This window comes from Camarhynchus parvulus, chromosome 20 (genome assembly GCF_901933205.1).
Source record: "Camarhynchus parvulus chromosome 20, STF_HiC, whole genome shotgun sequence".
NCBI lineage: Eukaryota > Metazoa > Chordata > Aves > Passeriformes > Thraupidae > Camarhynchus > Camarhynchus parvulus.
Genome location: NC_044590.1, coordinates 314,065 through 333,020, shown reverse-complemented (window position 1 = coordinate 333,020; position 18,956 = coordinate 314,065). Strand labels below are relative to the sequence as shown.

Below are 18,956 nucleotides of genomic sequence, written 5' to 3'. Positions count from 1 at the left end.
GAAAATAGGCTTTAAGAAAATGCATATAATCCTGATAGCTAATTTTTACCAATCATCCACCAAAGTATTTTAGCCCTAATTTTTCATGTGCTTATGATGTAAATGTTGTCAAACATTGCACAGACAAGTCTGGACCTGTAAACTAGAATATCTTTGTTTCCATGAGTAAGAATACAATAGTTTATATGAGAAATTTTCTGAAGCCAAATGAGATTTTTTTGTATAATTTAAATCCTATATCAAATGCAGCCGTAAAAATTACAATATTGTCACACAGTATCCACAGGGTCTTCAAAAAAAATGCAGTGCATTATTTTTATCTACATATTAGAAAAAAACCACAAAAACTTAACAATATAATGCACTTTCTTCAGATTTTTGAGTAAGTTCTGGGAGCTGATAGTAGAAGAAAAAATATGACACCATGTTCACTATTTAAACTAATAAAGATTTACCTCATGCCAAGAATTGCCAAGATAGTTGCCATCTGTGTGAGCAACTGTAATGAGTGTCTTAATGGTATCAATGTTCTTCTGTTTCATTTCTGTAATGCTGGAACTGGCAGTCAACAAGGAAAAACGAGCAAGGGCCTGTACATAAGCATCTCGTTCAAGCTACAAGGGAGAGAAACAAGCACGAAAATCAAGTCCCCAAAGAACCAGAGAAAGCAACTTGACTACAAATTTTTCTTCTATGGATAGCTGGCACGGTCAGAGCACTTTCCAGCTGAACAAGAGTAGGATGCCAGTCAGCAAACGCTCTTAATAGAAGATTCAGCAAGAAAAGCAGAGTTGAAGAAATGCTTGATTACATCAAGACCTTTTACCATTTCAAGGAAGCAGATGAGACACTTCATCTTCTATGCATAAGCTGTTTGTAATTCTTCACCTGCCTCCCAGAGCCCACATGGCCCTCAGCGAGTCCCAGGCTAAGTCTGGCACCAACCTGCATTCCAAAGATACAGGCTATTCTGATGGCACAGCGTATTCCTTCCAAACACAGCGACGCAACTTCTGGGTCATCACAGTTCTGCAAGCCAACACTGTAAGCTGCCAGCAGTGGAGTCCAGACAAGCTAAACAGAGGAAGAAACTAAATTCAGAGGTCTCTTACAGCTTTAGCCCAAAACACTGGTTACTGAAGCCAAATATATCCAAAGAGTCCATGTGTTTCATTAGTAAACTTTTCAAAGTCATTTTCCACTCTTTTTCCCATGCTTTAAACTCTTCACAACAAAGATACAGTGAGAACCTGACACTCACTTTGAACATGGGTCTGACATGATCCAGGTGAGTGGCACTGGTGAAAGGTGCCTTTGCATGGCTCACTGCCTCCATGAGGGCTTTGGCTGTCTTTGCCATTTGTTCCATTTCCAAGTTGTACAACAACCTCCGCTGCTTCTCATTAGCTACACCTAAGGGGAACACCACACACAGACATTGCTTGCTTTTCTTACAAGAGCATATTCCTTCTCTTCACACTGAGCATCACAAAATGTTAAATAAAGGTATTGCAAATAAAATCTAAAGACAGAAATCTTGCAAAATCTTCGAAGTCAGGAGGCTGCCCCAGGCTGCAAGCAAGGAAATCCAGCACTAAAAACCACACCCATACTTAAGACGTTATTCTGTGCAAAACAACTAATTCAGCCCTTTACTATATAACACATGCTATTATCTAACTGCTCCAAGTCAGAGGTGCATACTCTATTAAGTCATTCTGCCTGTAAAAGTGGATGGAAAACCCTACGTCTTCTTAAGCTCACATCCCCAAAACAAAACAAGCCCTCATCACCATGGCAAATAAATTAATAACTTAGTGCTTTTTTACCCTTATACTACAGGGTGCAACTTCCATTTTCAAGCAAATTAATTTTGTTCCTATTTTGATTGAGAATACCTGCAAACAGCATAAAAATACTGGGAAAACCACTATGCTGAAGATTCAGAATTTACAAATTTGAATTAAATTAGTACCAGTTATTCTGAGTAAAAGTAGGGTACAGCTGGGGATACTGGTTTCTACTGCATGCTACACAAAGAAGCCCTCATTTGGTCTGTATAAGGAGAGGTGACTATAGATTACGACAAACTCTCCAATCTCTCTGGTTTTCAAACGCTACTACAAGGACTATGACACCTCCCAGCCACTGAGCTATGGAGAAAGACAAAAAACCAGCCCAAATCAAGCCCTTGCTCATAGTCTAGCACACAAAAACAAGTTAATTTCAAAGTAATTTCCCTCTCGAGTTATTCCTCACACTCGTGTTTAAAAAGCCCAAGAGATCTGGTTTCTAGTGCTGCTCTGCAGTGGTGCCAGAGGCACCAACACAGCTCTTCCCACCACGGAAGGCAGTGTTAAATTGTAACTGAGCCGGCTTTGTTCCATATACCTCTATCAACCATTCCAAATGTACTTTATGTATTGCCCCAAGGCATTTTCACGAGGACTCTGCACACCACTGTGCCATCCCTTAGTTCCTGCCACAGTTCAAGAGCACTGTGGTCTTCCCAGTTTCTAGTTCCTTCTTACTTGGTTTACTACACTTGGTTGTAATTGCATATTCTTTTGTCTCTTTCATCGCAATTTTCTTTCCTTCTATTTCTTCATAGATTGTGGATAAATACTCTTCTGGCAGGTCTTTACTGTCATTGATTCCTCGATTCATTTTAATGTATTGCTCCTTGGTCATTTTATTTTTTACCTGTAAGAAGGAATAAGTTGGATATCAGATTTTGAATGCAAATTCCAGGGACCTTTGTACTCCTCTAAGTCTGGATTTTTAAAATTTTTACCTGTGGACTGTGCAAGTCTGTAGTCAGCATTATAATGGAGTATGCCAAAACATAGGCAGTGTCTGCACTAGCAAATAGTGTTTGCCTGAGGGAGGAAAAAACAAAACAGTTTTATAGACTCCCAGTTCCTCAATCCATTAGCTCTAGTTCCATACATAAGAAAAATACCCAGAAGTGCTATGGACTCAACCAAAGAGCCAACAAAGCCTGAAGCTAACCATTAGAAATGCATCAAAGCCCTAGCAGTTTAAAACACAAATAAAAAGGGTGGGGAAGTGCATCATCTTTGCAATATTGAAAACTAGACTGAGATTTTCAAGTACATTCCCTAACGATTACCCAAAGAACAGTAATGTATAATCTTAAAGAAGTTAAATGACAGCTTATTTTTTATTCACAGAGTTTCATAAAGATTGATATAAAACCAACCCACTGATACACCAACTGGACTAAGGAAAGGGAACTAATTAAGCCTGACTAAACTTCAGTGTTGATTGCACTAGGAACAATAGCAACTTTGCCTATTTGATATCAAATAACACATACACATTTTGTTCCACATCTAACAGGCAAGCAAAAGCACTGTAACATGCTATTAGTTGTTTTTGTCATGAATTTTTTTTAATTCTAGCCATTTCTACTGCTTAATACAGTTTTTTATACTTGCCTGATCTACATTCGTCTAAAATTGTCTCTGTATTAGCTGTTGGATTTTAACGTACTTAGGGCTTTCCTTTTCCAGTAATTCCTTTTAGCAAGTACTTGGGATTTAAAGAAATGACAGCATCAGTATCCTTCCTATCCAATATCAGCAGCAAGATCTCCTCCTCACACAAGCCTGCAAAAGTTCCTGGCCTGGTACGGGCTTAATCAATCCCCTGCCCCTAAGGGCCACACAACAGTACAGCCAGGGAATGTTCTTTGGGCACTGATCTGATAGAAAGGGTTTGAATTACCGTTGGTTGCACTCAATATATCTAGCAGCAAACTTCTCCATTAATCTATCAATCTTCTGGGCTTCACCTGGCAGACGAAAACCTTCCAGAAATATACGCAGAGCAGAGACAAAGTCTTTTCCACAGAAATCAAGCTGGTCTACATAGGCATACATCACTTCCTTGTTAAACTTGCTGCTTTCCCCAAGAAATTCCCCTACTTGAGTCTAAAAAACACAAGAGACAGTTATTACTGCGCAATCCAAGTGCCAGCTCTGCAAGAGGGCTTCTATGCCAAGAGTTGCACAGCAGTCAGCTCCATAAAGCTGACACGCTGCCGCATGGGCAGAGCAGCCAAGGGAGGGACAGGGGTCCCAGATATGCCCCCTCAGTCTGCATATTCCTGCCTCCCTCACTGCCAAAGGCAAGATCTGCATTACTGCAGTGCCAAGGAAAGCTGAACTGTGCCCAGCTGCACACACAGCAGAGAATGCTTTGCCACTGCAGCACACGATCCTCCCTTGCTCTGGACATTGCTCTGTTTCCCTCCAGCCTCCAGGGACAGACAAAATGCACATTCCATTGATGGAGAACCCTCCAGAACTTTACTATAACACAGTACTTTACTGAGTAGCCTGGGACAGCAAGTAAACAGCAGGTAGCTGCAGCATTAGGTATGTCCATGAGGAGCCTTGCACGCTCATTTCTCTAAGATATGAACTCCAGAGCAGGGGCACACAGATACCAGGGGCAGGGCTGAAGGTACAGGGGCAAGGGTATAAATGTGCTGCATGTAATCTTACAGAGCAGAGGCGTTCCTCTTGGTGCAAGAATTGTGCCAGGTGCTCTGTTGTAGTGCCAAGCATTCCCTGCTCCTGTAGATACTGTATTCCTCTCTTTGGCTTTTTATTAAACCTATTCAGACAAAAACACGGGGAAATTGACATACAATTAAAAATATAACAGCCTATAAAATTTGAGTTTTACAGAGTCCTCATAAATCAAAGATTCTGTGCTGTAGCTCCACATCTTTTCTTTCTGGTTAGGAAAAAAGTTAAAGAATGTGCAACAAATCTATTACCTGTATCACACCATAGGCTCCACCTCATAAGGTACACTGAGTTGCTGATAACCTTAGAAATTATTGCTGAAAAACCACAAAACTCACCTTTTTGAACATGAAAAATTTGACACTCTACATTAAATGTTTAAAATGTTGCTGTTCAAGACTTTTCTCTAGCATTTACAGACATGCAGACCTTCAAATTAATGAAAGACAAGCAAAGCATAGCTGCACAATAATTTAATTCTTCATACTCTATTTCAATAAAGGACAACAAATCATGTAAGAGCTGCAAGACAACTGTGACCCTCAAACCAACTTCTCTCTAGACGTACACACTCTTGTGGAGCTGAGCCAGTAAAAAGGAAAGCTGTGAAAACCCCTTCCACTCCACCCAGAATTTTATGAAACTCCTTTTAACTACAACAGCCTCCACCACTGTTTTTTCACAACAGCAGGCAACAGTCTTGAGCATTAACATCAATTTGTAAGTGTCCCTACAGGTGTGACTGTGAGACCATAAGAAACAATACATTTTATTTAAAGTGAACTTTTGTTTTCCTGTCATACTGGGCTTACAGTTCTATCCCATGTTCAATTATTTCCTTTTGTTGCTTGATGACTTCAAATTGCTCTGGATCATCTGGGACAGCAGTCTGGGTACCAACACTTCCGACTCCCGACGACACAGTGGAGTCCAAGGAACTGACACTACTCCGTCTCCCTCCAGTGTCCAGGCATTTACCTTCAGCCATTTCCTGTTCAGATGGTTTATATGAACCTATTTACAAACAAGGTGAGACTTAACTTATCCTTGTTCAGTCAAGAGCTTTTAGTTACAGAACTTTTAAGTAGATATCTATGAGTTAATATTTTTATTTTATCATGTATACTTTTTGGCAGGCTGCACTATACTACATGAAGATGCTCTATTGATGGAAGTCCAAAATAATCCAACAAAAGGCAGAAATCCAGCAGCATCTATGGAGAAATTCATGTACTTCAACTTAGTAACTCCAAGACTGGTTGCATGTCTTGCTCTACATCAGCCTTTATAGGAGACAAGGGCCTGGCTAAATCTCATCCACAGAACCTGGTTATTCAAAACAGACACTTGGAGAATCAGTTACTGCAACAGCACTAACAGCTGTTTGTAAAATACCTCACTTGTGTAAACAAACTGTTAAGGTACAAACCTGGCACCCACACTTCTGAATAGCTTCCAAACAGTGAACAAACACAAGAATGAACTGATTAAACAAATCAGTCTCTCCATACAGAAGCAATCTTACCCAAGCTAGTCTGATGATTGGGGTTCACATAAAGGTCTTTGCTCCATTCTACCATACATTTTAAAATAGAAACCAAACATTCAAGTCCTTTTTTCCTCAGGCTTAGTTCCTAAAACATGAAGAAGAAGAATAAAATAAAAAAAGAAAAATCAAACAAACAAACCATGCTGAACAGTCTCTACAATAGTCTCCCTCTAAGGACTGGAAAAGTATAATCTTAAAAATAAAATGCTTATGGTGGAGATATAGCATAAAGTCTGTGTAAAGCAAACCCCACAGACAGTACCACTGGTGTATGAGCTTCAGAAAGAAAGAAATTTAACTGAGGAAGAGGAAGGCTCATTTGGCTCTCTCTCCCTTGGCAGTCAAACTAAAGAGACCAGAAGCAGCCTGGTCTCACAGTGCAAACAGGCAGCAAAATCACCAAGTAATTAATGGCACTGCTTCAGCATCCAATTGCAAATTATTAAACTAATAAAAAGTAAGTAACATCAGTAGGTTACGGAAAACATGAACCTCTGGAAGTATTTGTAACAATGCAAAGATAACACTGTTTATGAAACAATAGTACCTTATCTTCAAAGCTCTTTTCCTTACCTGTAAAGGTGTCATTCCCAACTCATGCCCACTTCGTCCCTGTGCAATTTTGGATAAATCATTTACAAGACGTTCAAATATATTAGCAGCATTTAAATCACAATCATAGTTAACATATATATCCACTACACACTGGGCATCTGAAAAGAAAAGGAAATGGAAGTATTAGGATTCTGGTCAATAGAATTTTTAAAAGGAATCAGCCAGCTGGAGCAGGCACTGCAGATGAATCCAGACATTTAACCCAAGCACTCTAGGATCAAATTCAAATTTTCATACTTAAACACGATACGTGACATTTCTTTGCAAAATAATGTTCATCTGCTGCCAGAAGAAGTGATTCTTTTACACAGTGGAAATACCTGCACAAATTCTAGTTAAAGTCTGAATCACCATCCATTTGTGTTCAAAGGAACTTGAAGAAGTCTCTAGAATATTCAGGAAGATCTCTTTGAAGAATACCTGCAAAATAAATAAGATTAAGGACTTGATAATCTGAAACTTGTTAGAACCACATCAAAAGTACAGCTTAATTTCTGTTCAGTAATTTCTCTTCAAGAGTAATATTTCATGCATATTAGAATTTGGATACAGTAGTAATATATTAGTTTTGTAAGCAAACCAAACTAAGACATTAAAATGGAAGTTCTAGCTGTCTTTTTAACTTGAGAACAGTATTTTGAGAACTAGAGCATATGCAACTTATAGAATAAAAGTCTCTCACCTCAATCTGCATTTTTAAATGGGTCTTAAAATTTGAAAGCAGTGTGAGGAAGATGGCAAGAGAGAGCTCAAACACATCAGGAACAGAAGAGACTCCATTTTTAGATAATGCTACACAAAGATATTGCTTGATTGCATTGATGAACATTTCATGTGTCCTGAAAACCAGACCAGCATTCTGCAGCACTGAGAGAAGCAGCTGGAGAGACACAACCTTGGAACGCAATTCATGTGATCTAGAAAAAATTCAACATTAAATGTATTTCTATATTTTCTTAGTATATACTTACATTCAACATTAGCACTGTAGCACATTTCTTCTACATAAGGAAGAAATGACTGCTATTTTGATTCATTTAAATGCAGGAGGCAAGAGGGTGGAAATCAGCCAAGTGAATTTTGAACTTCTACCATCCAAATTTGAAATTTTTTCAGTAATATTAACATCTTAGACTAGCCTAATAAATGCAGCTCAGTTCTTCTTAAGCACTTCCCCACTCTCCCACCAAAAGCTTCACAAATACTATAGTCAAGGCCACTCCAACTGGTAAGATTAATAAGCCTATTATACAAAAACCAAAAATCTCAAGTACTGAATTTTTAATAATTTAAAGTATTTAAATCCTAGATTCATCAAGCTAACTAAACCAAGGGCCTGACAAGTGGATTTTGAACACCTGCTTAACACCTGCTTAACTATACAGCAGCAACTTAACTGTCTCTAAAAGCTACCAGGAGAGGACACAATAATAAATCCTGTCACATTACTTGGGATCAGGTGGTCCTTCCCCCAGCGGTTTCATGGAGAGCTTGCACAATGACCTGAACACAAGGAAGGCATCCTTTTGTAGAACATGGGAAAATCTGGCAGCAGCTTGATATCCAGATACATCTGTTTCCTTGAAAATAAGAAACACAACACAGACCCTCAGTGAGACAAAGAGCAATTACGAGATTTCACAGCTCCTCTGAGAATCAGCTACAGTTTAAACTAAACCTAAACAGGATTACAAGGGATCTGGATCTTTTCACACATGTTGACTGACCCTTTGTCTCTGTCTCCACTCTGTATTATAATACAACTAATATATTAAATTTTAGGACAGGTATTTTCAATATATGCTTAAATTGCAGCTGCTGCTTCCTTTTTGAATCTGAGTAGGACACATACATTAGAGTTTCTGTCCCTTTCTTCTGCCAAATCTCACTCTATTAGTTGTCACAATAAAAACATTTCTTGTTTCGTAGATGTATATTGGCATCCAGTGCAATTATTTACCAGATTATCAGTGGAGGAAACAGACTGCCCATCATCTGGAATCCCATTTGTTTGTACATTTTCATTGCTAGAGCCACAAAGAAGAGTATCCGCAGTCTCTAACACAGGCAGAGCCTTGACAGGTTCTGTTACCTGCTTTTCTTCAGCCACTAAAGGGGAAAATGGAAAGATGATTAAAATCATGCAAGAGTTTTCTATCCCATGACTTTGTGAAGCTTTACTACCGAGTGGCAGAGAAGTAGCACTGGCAAACTAGAAAGTTTCTCAGCTATCAGCAAAAGAATATTGTGATACAATCAAAACCTGTTCTTGCTGCCTTAGTGGGTGTTCTTGTTAAGATACTTAGTAACAAAAATTACTTCCATGCTTCTATAATCAATACATATGGAACTATTTTACTTTAGAAGACTTTACTACCTTTCACAGCTGAATCCACCACATCTTCCAAGATGCCTTGAACCATTTCCTTTCCTCCATCAATCGTTTCCTCTAATGAAACACAGAGAGAATTTTTAATTTAGTATTTTTCTTTAGGAAGAAGACTAAAAGGAAAAACATGACAAAGGCAGAAGCATAAAAAATTATCAGTTTCCTTCAGCAGCTCTCATTGAAAATAATTGCGAGAAGTCATTAAAAAATACTCATTGATGTTCTTTATGCTGTTTGAATCAAAGCACTGATATTTTTAATGCAGTTGTTTTGTCATTTTTATTTATCAACTGTTACAAACATTTCTAATTAAGATGCAGTATGTGCTGATGATATGGTCTTCATAATATGCACCATTTTTACCACAGGACTTCAATTACCTGAGAGCGGCTCTGTCACATCCCACATACCATGACAATTCTCTTCCTTTCCTTTCCCTTTGTCAACCTGTTCAAGTCAAATTCCATTACAATCCTCTAAAGTACACATGGTTTAACTGGAATTCTAGGGAGAACAGGAACCTTCCTGCAGCAGTTATAGTGCAGACACAAGCTGAGGATGGCAGCATGCTCTGGAAGTCTACAAAGGAAAGCCAAGGGAGCCAAGGGAGCCAGTCACCCCACCACTGCTCCTCGAAGGGGCCTCAAAGAGCACTTCCCAACAAGCTGGCTGGGAGTGAAAGCAACAGACCCCATGTTGCACTCACCTGCCGCCAGCAGGGTGGGGGCCTGCTGCAGTTCCCCGCGGCCGGGCTCTCCAGGGCCGGGCTCTCCAGGGCCGGGCTCCCCGTTGGCCAGCACGGTGCCAGCGGTGCCAGCTCTGCCTCCCCAGAAGCAGTGCTGCCGCTGCCCCGGCCGTGGGGACCGCGGCCCTGCCACCGCGGGGGACTGCGGCTTCTGCGTTCGCTCTGCTTCTCTGGACTCCTGCAACTTGGAAAACACACATGGAAAGGTTCATCTAAGCACAGAATACACTGAGGGAAATCCTGTCTATGATGACCGATGTTCCTTTGTGAACTCAAGTCTTAGCAGGAAACAGTGAAACTACAATCACTTGGCCAATAAGATTAAAAAGACACACTTCAAGTTTATTTGAAAAGCATCATTTGTTTATCCAATGCCATTTGGCAGAAGCTATGGTGCGAAACCTTGTTATCAGCAGAGCATGTCACCTTTTATTTCCAACTCAGTCAGTATGCCTCACTGCACAATTTGACAGGTTTTCTAACGTGACAAATCTACAGATATGCAACTACTATGACAGATTCATTAAAAACAATAATAGTAAAAAAGTTTTCAGTCATTTTCAAGCCTAAACATTTGAGATGAGACAAAGTAATAGCTACTTACAGCTTGATTTTCCATCCGTGTAAAAATTACATTTAACATCTGTGTAAGGGTAGCTTTGGCAGTTGTCTGGTTAATAAGATTTTTACTGGCTAGATAGATGTTGTAGCAGGTTCTAACAGTTTGAAGAATTGTTCCTTCATGGATTTCTATATATGGAGATGTTACTGCAGTGAGAAGAGCCTAGAAAAGTCCATAACACAGCAAAAATGAAACCTAAGCAAGTAGGCAGCAATGCTCCTCATGCATGTCTTCCAGAATAATCACTGGGTTTGCTACGAAACACAGATATCTTTTTTTTTAGGCTTCACAAGCAACAACATTTCAAATCAAAGAAAGTTCAAAAGGACTTCCACATCTCTGCTCTCTCCTGAGCTGCTCTTAGAGGGTCTTATCAAAACTAAATTTCCACCAAGGGAGATACTCCACCTCCAAAAAAATTTACTAAATTCCATAGCTTCATTTCCACACAAGAGCCAAGAGGCCTACACTAACGTCAAGTTGGATTACTAGAAGGTTCACAAACTTACAACCTCAGCTACAGTAGCCCAAGAAGATTTCAGAACCAGAATACACACTACTGACGGACATTACTACGCCTTGTTGAGAAAATACACTGGCAAAATGGCCAGGGGAGCAGACGGGCTTCAACAGCATTCCATGGCACTGCATCCCAGTTCCAGGGCCTGCTATCGGGCTGAAAGCAATTCCCTGGCCTGATGGAGGTAGGCATAGCGAGCCTCTAAGAGGAGCACCAACTTGTCTGAGAGATGGTTTATCTCAGAAAGAACATTTTTAAAATATTCCTTTACATTCTGCTTTCCCAACAGGAAGTACATTTTCCTCACCAATTCTGCCCTGGTGACAGCCTCCCTGAAAGCAGTGACACATAGGACAATGTAAGAAATGGAGCAAATGAGCCCTCAGTAATATTTTGTCTTTTTTTTTTTAGTTACAAAATGAAAGAGAGAGAAAGCAAATGAATGCTGCACCAAAATGATTTGAATAAAATACCTTAATTATCTGCAGTTGCACTCCTTCATCTGTTTGAGGACCCTGAAAGCAATTGCAAATGGTTTCCACTATTCGGTCAATCAGTCGCTTTCCGGGAGCTCCGCTGTCCGGAGCATTGCCAGTGATGTGCCCATAAGCAATGAGTTTCTAGACAGAAAGAATGCAGCTTAGATGACCATATATTGCTAAGAAAAACACAGTTTAGCACAGCATAAAAAGGTGTGTTTAGATAGCATACCTCACTTAACCAGTTTTAATGTAAAAATTTAACACTATCTACAGTCTGGCAAGCAAATACTTTGACTGCTCATATATGTGGGCAAAACAGATTTTAGTGTGACAGAAAAGCTTTTTCAACTTGGGCCATTTCTTCATACCATAACCAGAGAAAAAAATTTTAACACCAGAGTGTGACTTCCTCTGTCACATCAGCGCCACAAGAAACCTCTTGGTAACACTTCTTGTGGAGCACAACAGATGAAGCACCTTTATGCCTGGTGTAAAGATCCCCAAGCCCCAGCAAAGGGGCTACAGCAGGGCAGCCACACTCCTCCCTGTGCCCAGCCGAGTGTGACCCCAGGCAGGGCCTGCCTGGTGCAACCCTCAGGGACAGGGACCTGCCTGCTGTCACCCTGGGGGACAGGGCCTGCCTGCTGTCACCCCGGGGCAGGGCCGCTCCTCGCTGCAGTAGCCGTGTGCCAGATCTGGTCACTGCAGCTTTCTCCATCTCACTCTGACGAAGCTTACCCACAACACTTACCTGTAAACAATCCAGGGAAGTACTGACGATGCGTGGAGACTTTGACTGGCAGGCCAGCTCAAATGGAAGGAAATATTTATCTGCTTCAATGAAATTTGCTTTTGGTGGAGCAGCAGTGCCTTCTCTAGGTTAGATACAAAGAGTTATTAATTTTTCTGAGCATGTATATCACAGTAAACTACACTTTCTCCTTTTTCTGAATTTAAAGCTAAATAATGCACAGCAGCATACAAATGTACTGCAGCTTTTTTGCATATACTTTCTTAAACAATGATCAATTTTCTTTAAAAATCACACAAAACCCATTTTACATTTATTTATGTTCTATCTGATCTTTTTCATATCTTTTTCAGCTTAACTCTTCCTTCACTATAATCCAACACTGTCCCACTATCTGAAATACTGGAAAACTCCTACACAACTCATATATCTACCCATGTTATTCAAAATGGATTAAACAGTGCCCATAAGCAGAACACTAAGCAAACAGAAACACATCTGGAGACCCATTTGCTCTTTTTCAATTATAGCACAGTGCTGGAAAACTTTTTTAAAACTTTTATTGCAGCAATACTTAAATTGGTCTTCTTGATCTAGGTAATAAAGAGCACATGCTATCAAACAGAGGGTATGTACTGCTCCCCATAACTTCCTATCAGGCTATTGAGTCCAGTAAAAGGAACGAAAAAAACAGCACCTTTTAGAAATTTCACAATATTTTCCTGGTGAAATTCATAGGCAGTTATGGCTTGAGTACCCACAGCCACAAACATTGTGTAAGTGAAACACACAGGCGAGGCCACATGCTCTTGGCAGAAAGGTGGGTCTGGGTATTCACAAACTCACTGCTATAATGCATACACACTCTTACACTTCCCCAAAATTATTCCATTTGCTCTTTTCACACCCTTCTGTTTAGAGTAATTAATAATTTACCGTTGCTTTTCCAGCTCACTTTTTATTTCATCTGGAAGAGAGAAAAAAAATGCAAGCCTTAGTTATCATTATCAATAACATGGTAATAAAGCTAAGATGTTTAAATCCAGTTTCACACTTCAGTATTTGCTAGTCCATTCCTGTAACACCTCGGCTTCAGAGATCACAGTTTCACCAGTTATTGAAAGGTGCAAGCACTGAGGCCTGGGAGCTGCAGGATCAGTAGGAACTTTGCAGCTCTGTGACAGCCCAAAGCCAGCACCACCATCCCCTGATGCTTTAGGCTTCAACTGGAGAAGAGACAACAGAATGGAGGCTGTTGGTAAGAAATGACCAAGGTTTTCTGTGCCTAACAGACAACATAAATCTTGCACAGCATCACTTCTTAAATCACTGTGTTTTTAATTCCAGGATCCAGCTGGCCTACCAATCAAGTGACTAGTAAGAAATTCAGTTCAGCATAATTTCAATTCAGGCCTTTTGATTTAATTACCTTCCCCACCTTTAGCATCATACAATCCAAAGAGCTACTGAGAACATATGTGACCCACCAATGTATTGTGCCCCTGTTTTGATGTGCCTTGCTCTTAGCATGGCACATTCCCATAGCATGCAGCAACTGCTGCTTAAAACACTGAGTCTTCTGGGTAGCTTTACACCTTTGAAACGCTTAGTCCTGCCTCCAAGTCTTGGCAGAGAAAGGCATATTTTAGCTATAGCTACAATCCCAAGTACAGCAGGATTCCAGGGTCAGCAAAAGCATAATTAATGCTGTATTTCAGACACCCTGTACAACTAAGGTGTACAGAGCTTTTCCTTAATGAAGAAACTTTTCTAATGCAAAAATTTCCACTAAGTTTCTCTTTCTTTCAAGGAGATCATTTCCCCCCACCCACTGATTGCTTTGCAAAGTAAAAAAGATGTTGAATTGAAAGATTCATACAGATTATAGCCTTAAGGAGACATGATCATGCCCATCTTTACTGATACTTGTCATAGATCTTTCACTGGAAAAATAATGCAAGAATAATATCCCATATTAGAGCAACAACAGTTTAACTCTCAGAAGTACTCTATAAACAGCAACAAAAAAGATCTAACCAAGGCCTGACCAAGTTCCCCACAGTTTTATTATAATAAAAGCTTTTCTAAAGCTGTGTGAAAACATCTTCACCACAACAGTATTTTGATAGATAATACTGGCAGAAAAGAATAAATGAAAGGACAAAAGGAAGCTGCAGGTATACTTCTGCTACTGATTGCACCAAAACAGTTTGAAAACCTCCACGTCTGAAGTACTCATTTAGTGGTCTGACCATCACAAGTGAGTGAAACAGAAATAGTTGCCTAATTGAAGTCTGCTGCCAAGAACAGCCAAGCTCTAACCAAACACAGCCAGCTTCCAGAAACTGCCCGCCACTGGTGCTGTTTTTTCTCCAGTCACAGGAGTAAGGGGCACAGCTCAGCTCCCTCCTGTAGCTACAGAACACAGTCCCAATATTGGTCAACATCTGGTCATGCCAGCACAATGCTGACCCTTCACTTGGTGCTTTAGGTACCAGAGCTCCCTGTCTCTCCCACGGTGCCTCCTTCAGTCAGAGACATCTTCAATCCCTGCGCTGCCCATCTAACAGAAACCCAGCAGCATTCCTACCAGGCAACATAACTGGAACAAGAATGGCCTTGCAGCAATTTCTTCCAGAGTTTCTGGCCATAAAAGCAGGATAAAGCTGACATTGCGTAGCTGCCTTTCTCTATGGATAGGTTCAGTTCACTTGTATTGAAAACTACACATTAAACCAGAGGACATTTGTTGTCTGCCTGCAGCTCAATGCCTGCTCTGTGGCCTTAGACTCAGGTTTGTGTCAGTGACAGCAAGCAAGCCCCTGGGCAAAAAATGGCTTGTGCTGGCACAAGGACATGGGCCATGGTCCGAGCAGCAGGCAGCAGGGCCAACACAAACACATGGAGGAGCAGCCAGAACTTCCCTCCCCCGGGACAGTAAAGCCAACCGCATTGCCCAAGCCCAGCCTGTCTTGGACTCAATGCAAAGCCCAACAGGTATGGATCACAAGAGGCTGTGCAGAGCCCTTCAGAAAAGGGCCAGGGCAAGCTGCAGTCTGCTCTCTGCCCAGCGCTCTCTGAACATGCTGGACAAGAGGCCAAACAAAGAAACACAGCTTATTTTGGACATTTGTCATTTATACACAGAGACTTCCTAAACTAACAACCAGACTCCTAAGTGAAGGCAGGGCTGAAAAGATTTTAACTTGTTAACAAGCTAACTAAACAAATTCTGTTGTTCACAAAGCTTGAAGATCTGTATGTGGAGCTGCCTAGGCTATCAGAGAAGGCTGCAGAACCGGGGTGGCTGCACAGTATGTCATTAAAAACAGTCCCAGTAGGGCAGGAGTAATAGTTTATGCGAGTGACCCAGGTGCAGAATTATGAACGGCTGGGATACAGACTGTCAGTATTCCACTGCAAATTTTTCAGGATAATTTCAGGAGGTTTATTAAGAATCATGTGTATGTGGAGCTTCATGTAAACTATTTTATACAATAAAATAGTCTGTCAAAAACAAACTTTCTTTAAAACAGGGTTTTCTAAAGCAGAGCAGAACAGAACAGCTTCTTTGTTTAAAACCCTCAATTTCTCCCAATCTCTCCTGGGGCTTACTGGCACTACAACTGCAGGAGACAACCGTTACACCTACTGATGAAGCAAGAGACTGAATGAAGGAATCTATTCAAACTCTGCTTACTTAACATTAACACTGTGTATTTCAAAGGAGGGCATGGAAAGAAGCAAAAAAACACCACTGTGAAGTGGTTTTGTTCCTTTTCCTCCACACTTGTGTTTCTGTCCTGTTTGCACCTATGTTACTTCTGATTTCTACAAGGTCATGTGTATTTTGTAGTCCAAAATTGATCAGTATTAGCCCAGTGAAAGGATCGAATTACAGGGAAAAAAGGGTAAGAAGAATTTAAATTTAGAAAAATTAAAGCAGATTAAAATTAGAATTAAAGAATACCTATATTTCCTACACAAGAGAGACAACAACATTCCATAGTAATTTACCTAAATTCTCAGGAGCTACATGTACAAATTAATACAGAACTCATGTAAGAAAACAAGAGCATCATTCCCACAGTTAGAAACTTCTTTCTCTCTCACCAAACAACAAATGTAAAGCATAGGTAAGCAATAGAAACACTACTGCAGTAACACCATAGCAGAAGCCATAAAAACTGGTTCATTTCTATTAGGCACCTGTAGAATACACCCATTTCTCCCTATTTGGAAAAAAAAAATCATCTTCGATTCCCTCGTCCCAGGAGCAGATATCAGCTACACATGCTCCATGCCTGTGTTGCCTGGTTTATAAGGGGTACAATGCCACAAGGCTCCAATAAAAACACCGCTGCATAGAGAAGACTGCACAGCAAAAGGGATTTAGTAAGTAGAAATTGATTATCTGAAGTATTACTTGGAGAAAAGTGCAGCAGACAACAGCTGACACAATGACCACTTTCATAAAGTAACTACATTTCTTTCAAACAGAATTGTTTTTATTCAGTGCTAACTGGACTTTTTATTATTATTCACAACATTGAAGCTTCTTTCATTCCTGACAGTTTCTGCAGGTTACAAAGTTTGGCCTGAATTCTTCAGACTGCCAGTAACATTCTTCCCACACTTCCTCACATATTTACTATTGCACAGAGCTTGAAAATTAAGTTGACACTTTTGGAACTGTCATAGTCTTAGTTAATACAAAGTATATGCTTAATTAAAATTAAGTATATGGAAATAAAACTGATTTTTTCACTCGAGAAAAGAAAAAAAAAAGCTTAATCAAAATAGAATAAAGTTTGGGGGAAAAATCACATGTAAATAAAAGAAACCCCATTCCTGTTAGCAACCTAAAATAATCAAGTAATATTCACCATAGAGATCCTCCCATACAGTCATTCAGGCCCCTAACAGTTGGTCAACATAAGGTTATCTCTTTATGCTGACCTCTGCTTTAGTCCAGGAAAGCCCACAGACTCCTTCTCAAAGCAGGTTTATTCTGTCCACCCTGAGAAGCATTAGCTCCCCTCCCACAGGCTGCACCTTAGAACACGCAGGCACAGCCATAACCCAAGTGGCAGGTGCCAGCACTCCTGCTGCACAACACTCCTCCCAAGATCACCGCCTGCAATGCCTCAGCAAGCACCGGCCTTCACCAGGCATCTTACAAGGAAGTTCCCTTTCTCAGCCTCTAGATACATTTATATAGCAGCAAAACAGGTTCTCAGCCCGGTAAATGGGTTCAGTGCATGTGGGGGCAGCTGAGGAAGAGATCAGGAAAAGGAACTCATTAGGAAAAGCAGTCTCTAACTGCTGGGGCATACGTGTTTACACCACAGGTAGCTCCTACAGATCTCTGGCAGTAAAGACTGCTGGAAGGAAGATAAAAATGACAGCATTTCTTTAAGCTCACTCTGCCTGGGTCAGAACTTGCACCTGCCCAGCCTCCTTACATACCCAACCTGTCTTTTCTTGTCTTGGATACACTAAATGTTCCCAATTCAAAGGAAAATATTGATGGGAAGCAACCAAAGCTGAAAGAGAAATATCACTTTTGCAAATTAAGAAAGGGCCACGGAGAACTCCAGCTGCAGAGCTCTACTATTCTCCTCAGTTTATCTTTTCCCTCTCTGTGACACATCGTATGTTGTCAGAACTTTTACCACAGAGACCTTTACATAAGCTTGTACTTGCAGATTTCAAGACCAGCCCACCAACTTCACAAAAAGCGCTGCCAGCTCTGAAAACATCACAGGTATTACGTGTACTTGGCCACAATGCTAACAGCCCTTAGCCAGTCCGAAAGCGACCTGGAGATCAGAGGTCAGATTTAACATCCCGAGAAGCTCTGGGACTCCGTAAGTCGAGGGCCTTAAAAACTCTTTGTTTCCTAGTCCAAAAGCTGCAATTAATTTTCTCAAAACCGAAGTGGCAAGACCAAGTCCCTCCTGTTTCACACCAAGACCAGAACTTATTAAAACAGGTATTTGGGGGGTTTCCCCTCGTATTTGCACGTCCTGTACTGGACGGAGAACTCTCCCTCCGCTCCAAGGTCCCGAGAGGATCTCCCGCACCCTGCCCGGACGCGAGCTGGAGGGGACATGTGCCGGAGGGCTGGGCCCCTTCCACCGCCGCGCCCCGCGTGCCCTGTGCGGGCCGGGCCGGGCCGGGCCGACTCACCCAGCGCCACCTGGCAGGCTCTCCGCAGCTGCCCGTGCGGGGGCCGCTTCGCCTCCTTCTCCGCCAGGATCTTCTCCAGGGCCCGCGACACGAACATGCTCTTAGTGCGGGCGTCCTGCTCGTGAGCCGGTGGCTGCATGACGAGGCCGGGACCAAGAGCCGGGCGGGCGCTCGGGCCCGCGGCACCACCCGGAAGGGACGCGCCTCCCTCAGCGGCCGCGCCGCCGCCACGGCGCCGCCATGTTGGCACCGTCACGTGACTCGACCCGGCCCTGGCCCCGCCCACAGGGCTGCGCGTGTGGGGGCGGGGCGAGGGGCGGAGCCGAGGGTGGGGCGAGGGGCTGAGATGAGGGCGGGGCAGACGGCGGGGCTAAGGGCTGGGCCGAGGCTGAGGGCGGAGCCTGGGGCTGAGGGCCGGGCCCGTCATGCTGGAGAAAAGCTGTAAATTGCTGCCCGGGAGGCCGCCTTGGTGGAATGTTCGGCTTAATAACGCTTCTAACCTAAGCATCTTGCCATTCGCATTATCCCTGTT

General features: G+C 41.7%; 1 protein-coding gene across 3 annotated transcripts in view; it reads right to left on the bottom strand.

Annotated features, from left to right (window-relative positions):
* Window positions 1-18,677, bottom strand: part of ARFGEF2 (ADP ribosylation factor guanine nucleotide exchange factor 2) — a 33,843-nt gene extending 15,166 nt beyond the window's left edge. For 2 of the 3 annotated variants that reach the window (XM_030963277.1, XM_030963279.1), the window contains exons 1-21: window positions 18,425-18,677; window positions 13,169-13,199; window positions 12,233-12,356; window positions 11,473-11,619; window positions 10,462-10,641; window positions 9,819-10,041; window positions 9,101-9,172; window positions 8,684-8,832; window positions 8,173-8,303; window positions 7,406-7,640; window positions 7,044-7,143; window positions 6,682-6,821; window positions 6,085-6,193; window positions 5,372-5,573; window positions 4,533-4,644; window positions 3,751-3,956; window positions 2,795-2,879; window positions 2,532-2,703; window positions 1,262-1,413; window positions 946-1,074; window positions 456-614 (exon numbers count right to left, since the gene is read on the bottom strand). In XM_030963277.1, coding sequence (XP_030819137.1) covers window positions 456-614; window positions 946-1,074; window positions 1,262-1,413; window positions 2,532-2,703; window positions 2,795-2,879; window positions 3,751-3,956; window positions 4,533-4,644; window positions 5,372-5,573; window positions 6,085-6,193; window positions 6,682-6,821; window positions 7,044-7,143; window positions 7,406-7,640; window positions 8,173-8,303; window positions 8,684-8,832; window positions 9,101-9,172; window positions 9,819-10,041; window positions 10,462-10,641; window positions 11,473-11,619; window positions 12,233-12,356; window positions 13,169-13,199; window positions 18,425-18,563 — 2,997 coding nt within the window. In that variant the 5' untranslated portion in view covers window positions 18,564-18,677. The remainder of the gene's footprint in view (window positions 1-455; window positions 615-945; window positions 1,075-1,261; window positions 1,414-2,531; window positions 2,704-2,794; window positions 2,880-3,750; window positions 3,957-4,532; window positions 4,645-5,371; window positions 5,574-6,084; window positions 6,194-6,681; window positions 6,822-7,043; window positions 7,144-7,405; window positions 7,641-8,172; window positions 8,304-8,683; window positions 8,833-9,100; window positions 9,173-9,818; window positions 10,042-10,461; window positions 10,642-11,472; window positions 11,620-12,232; window positions 12,357-13,168; window positions 13,200-18,424) is intronic. The other variant, XM_030963278.1, reaches the window with a different exon arrangement.
* Between the last annotated feature and the right edge of the window lie 279 nt (window positions 18,678-18,956).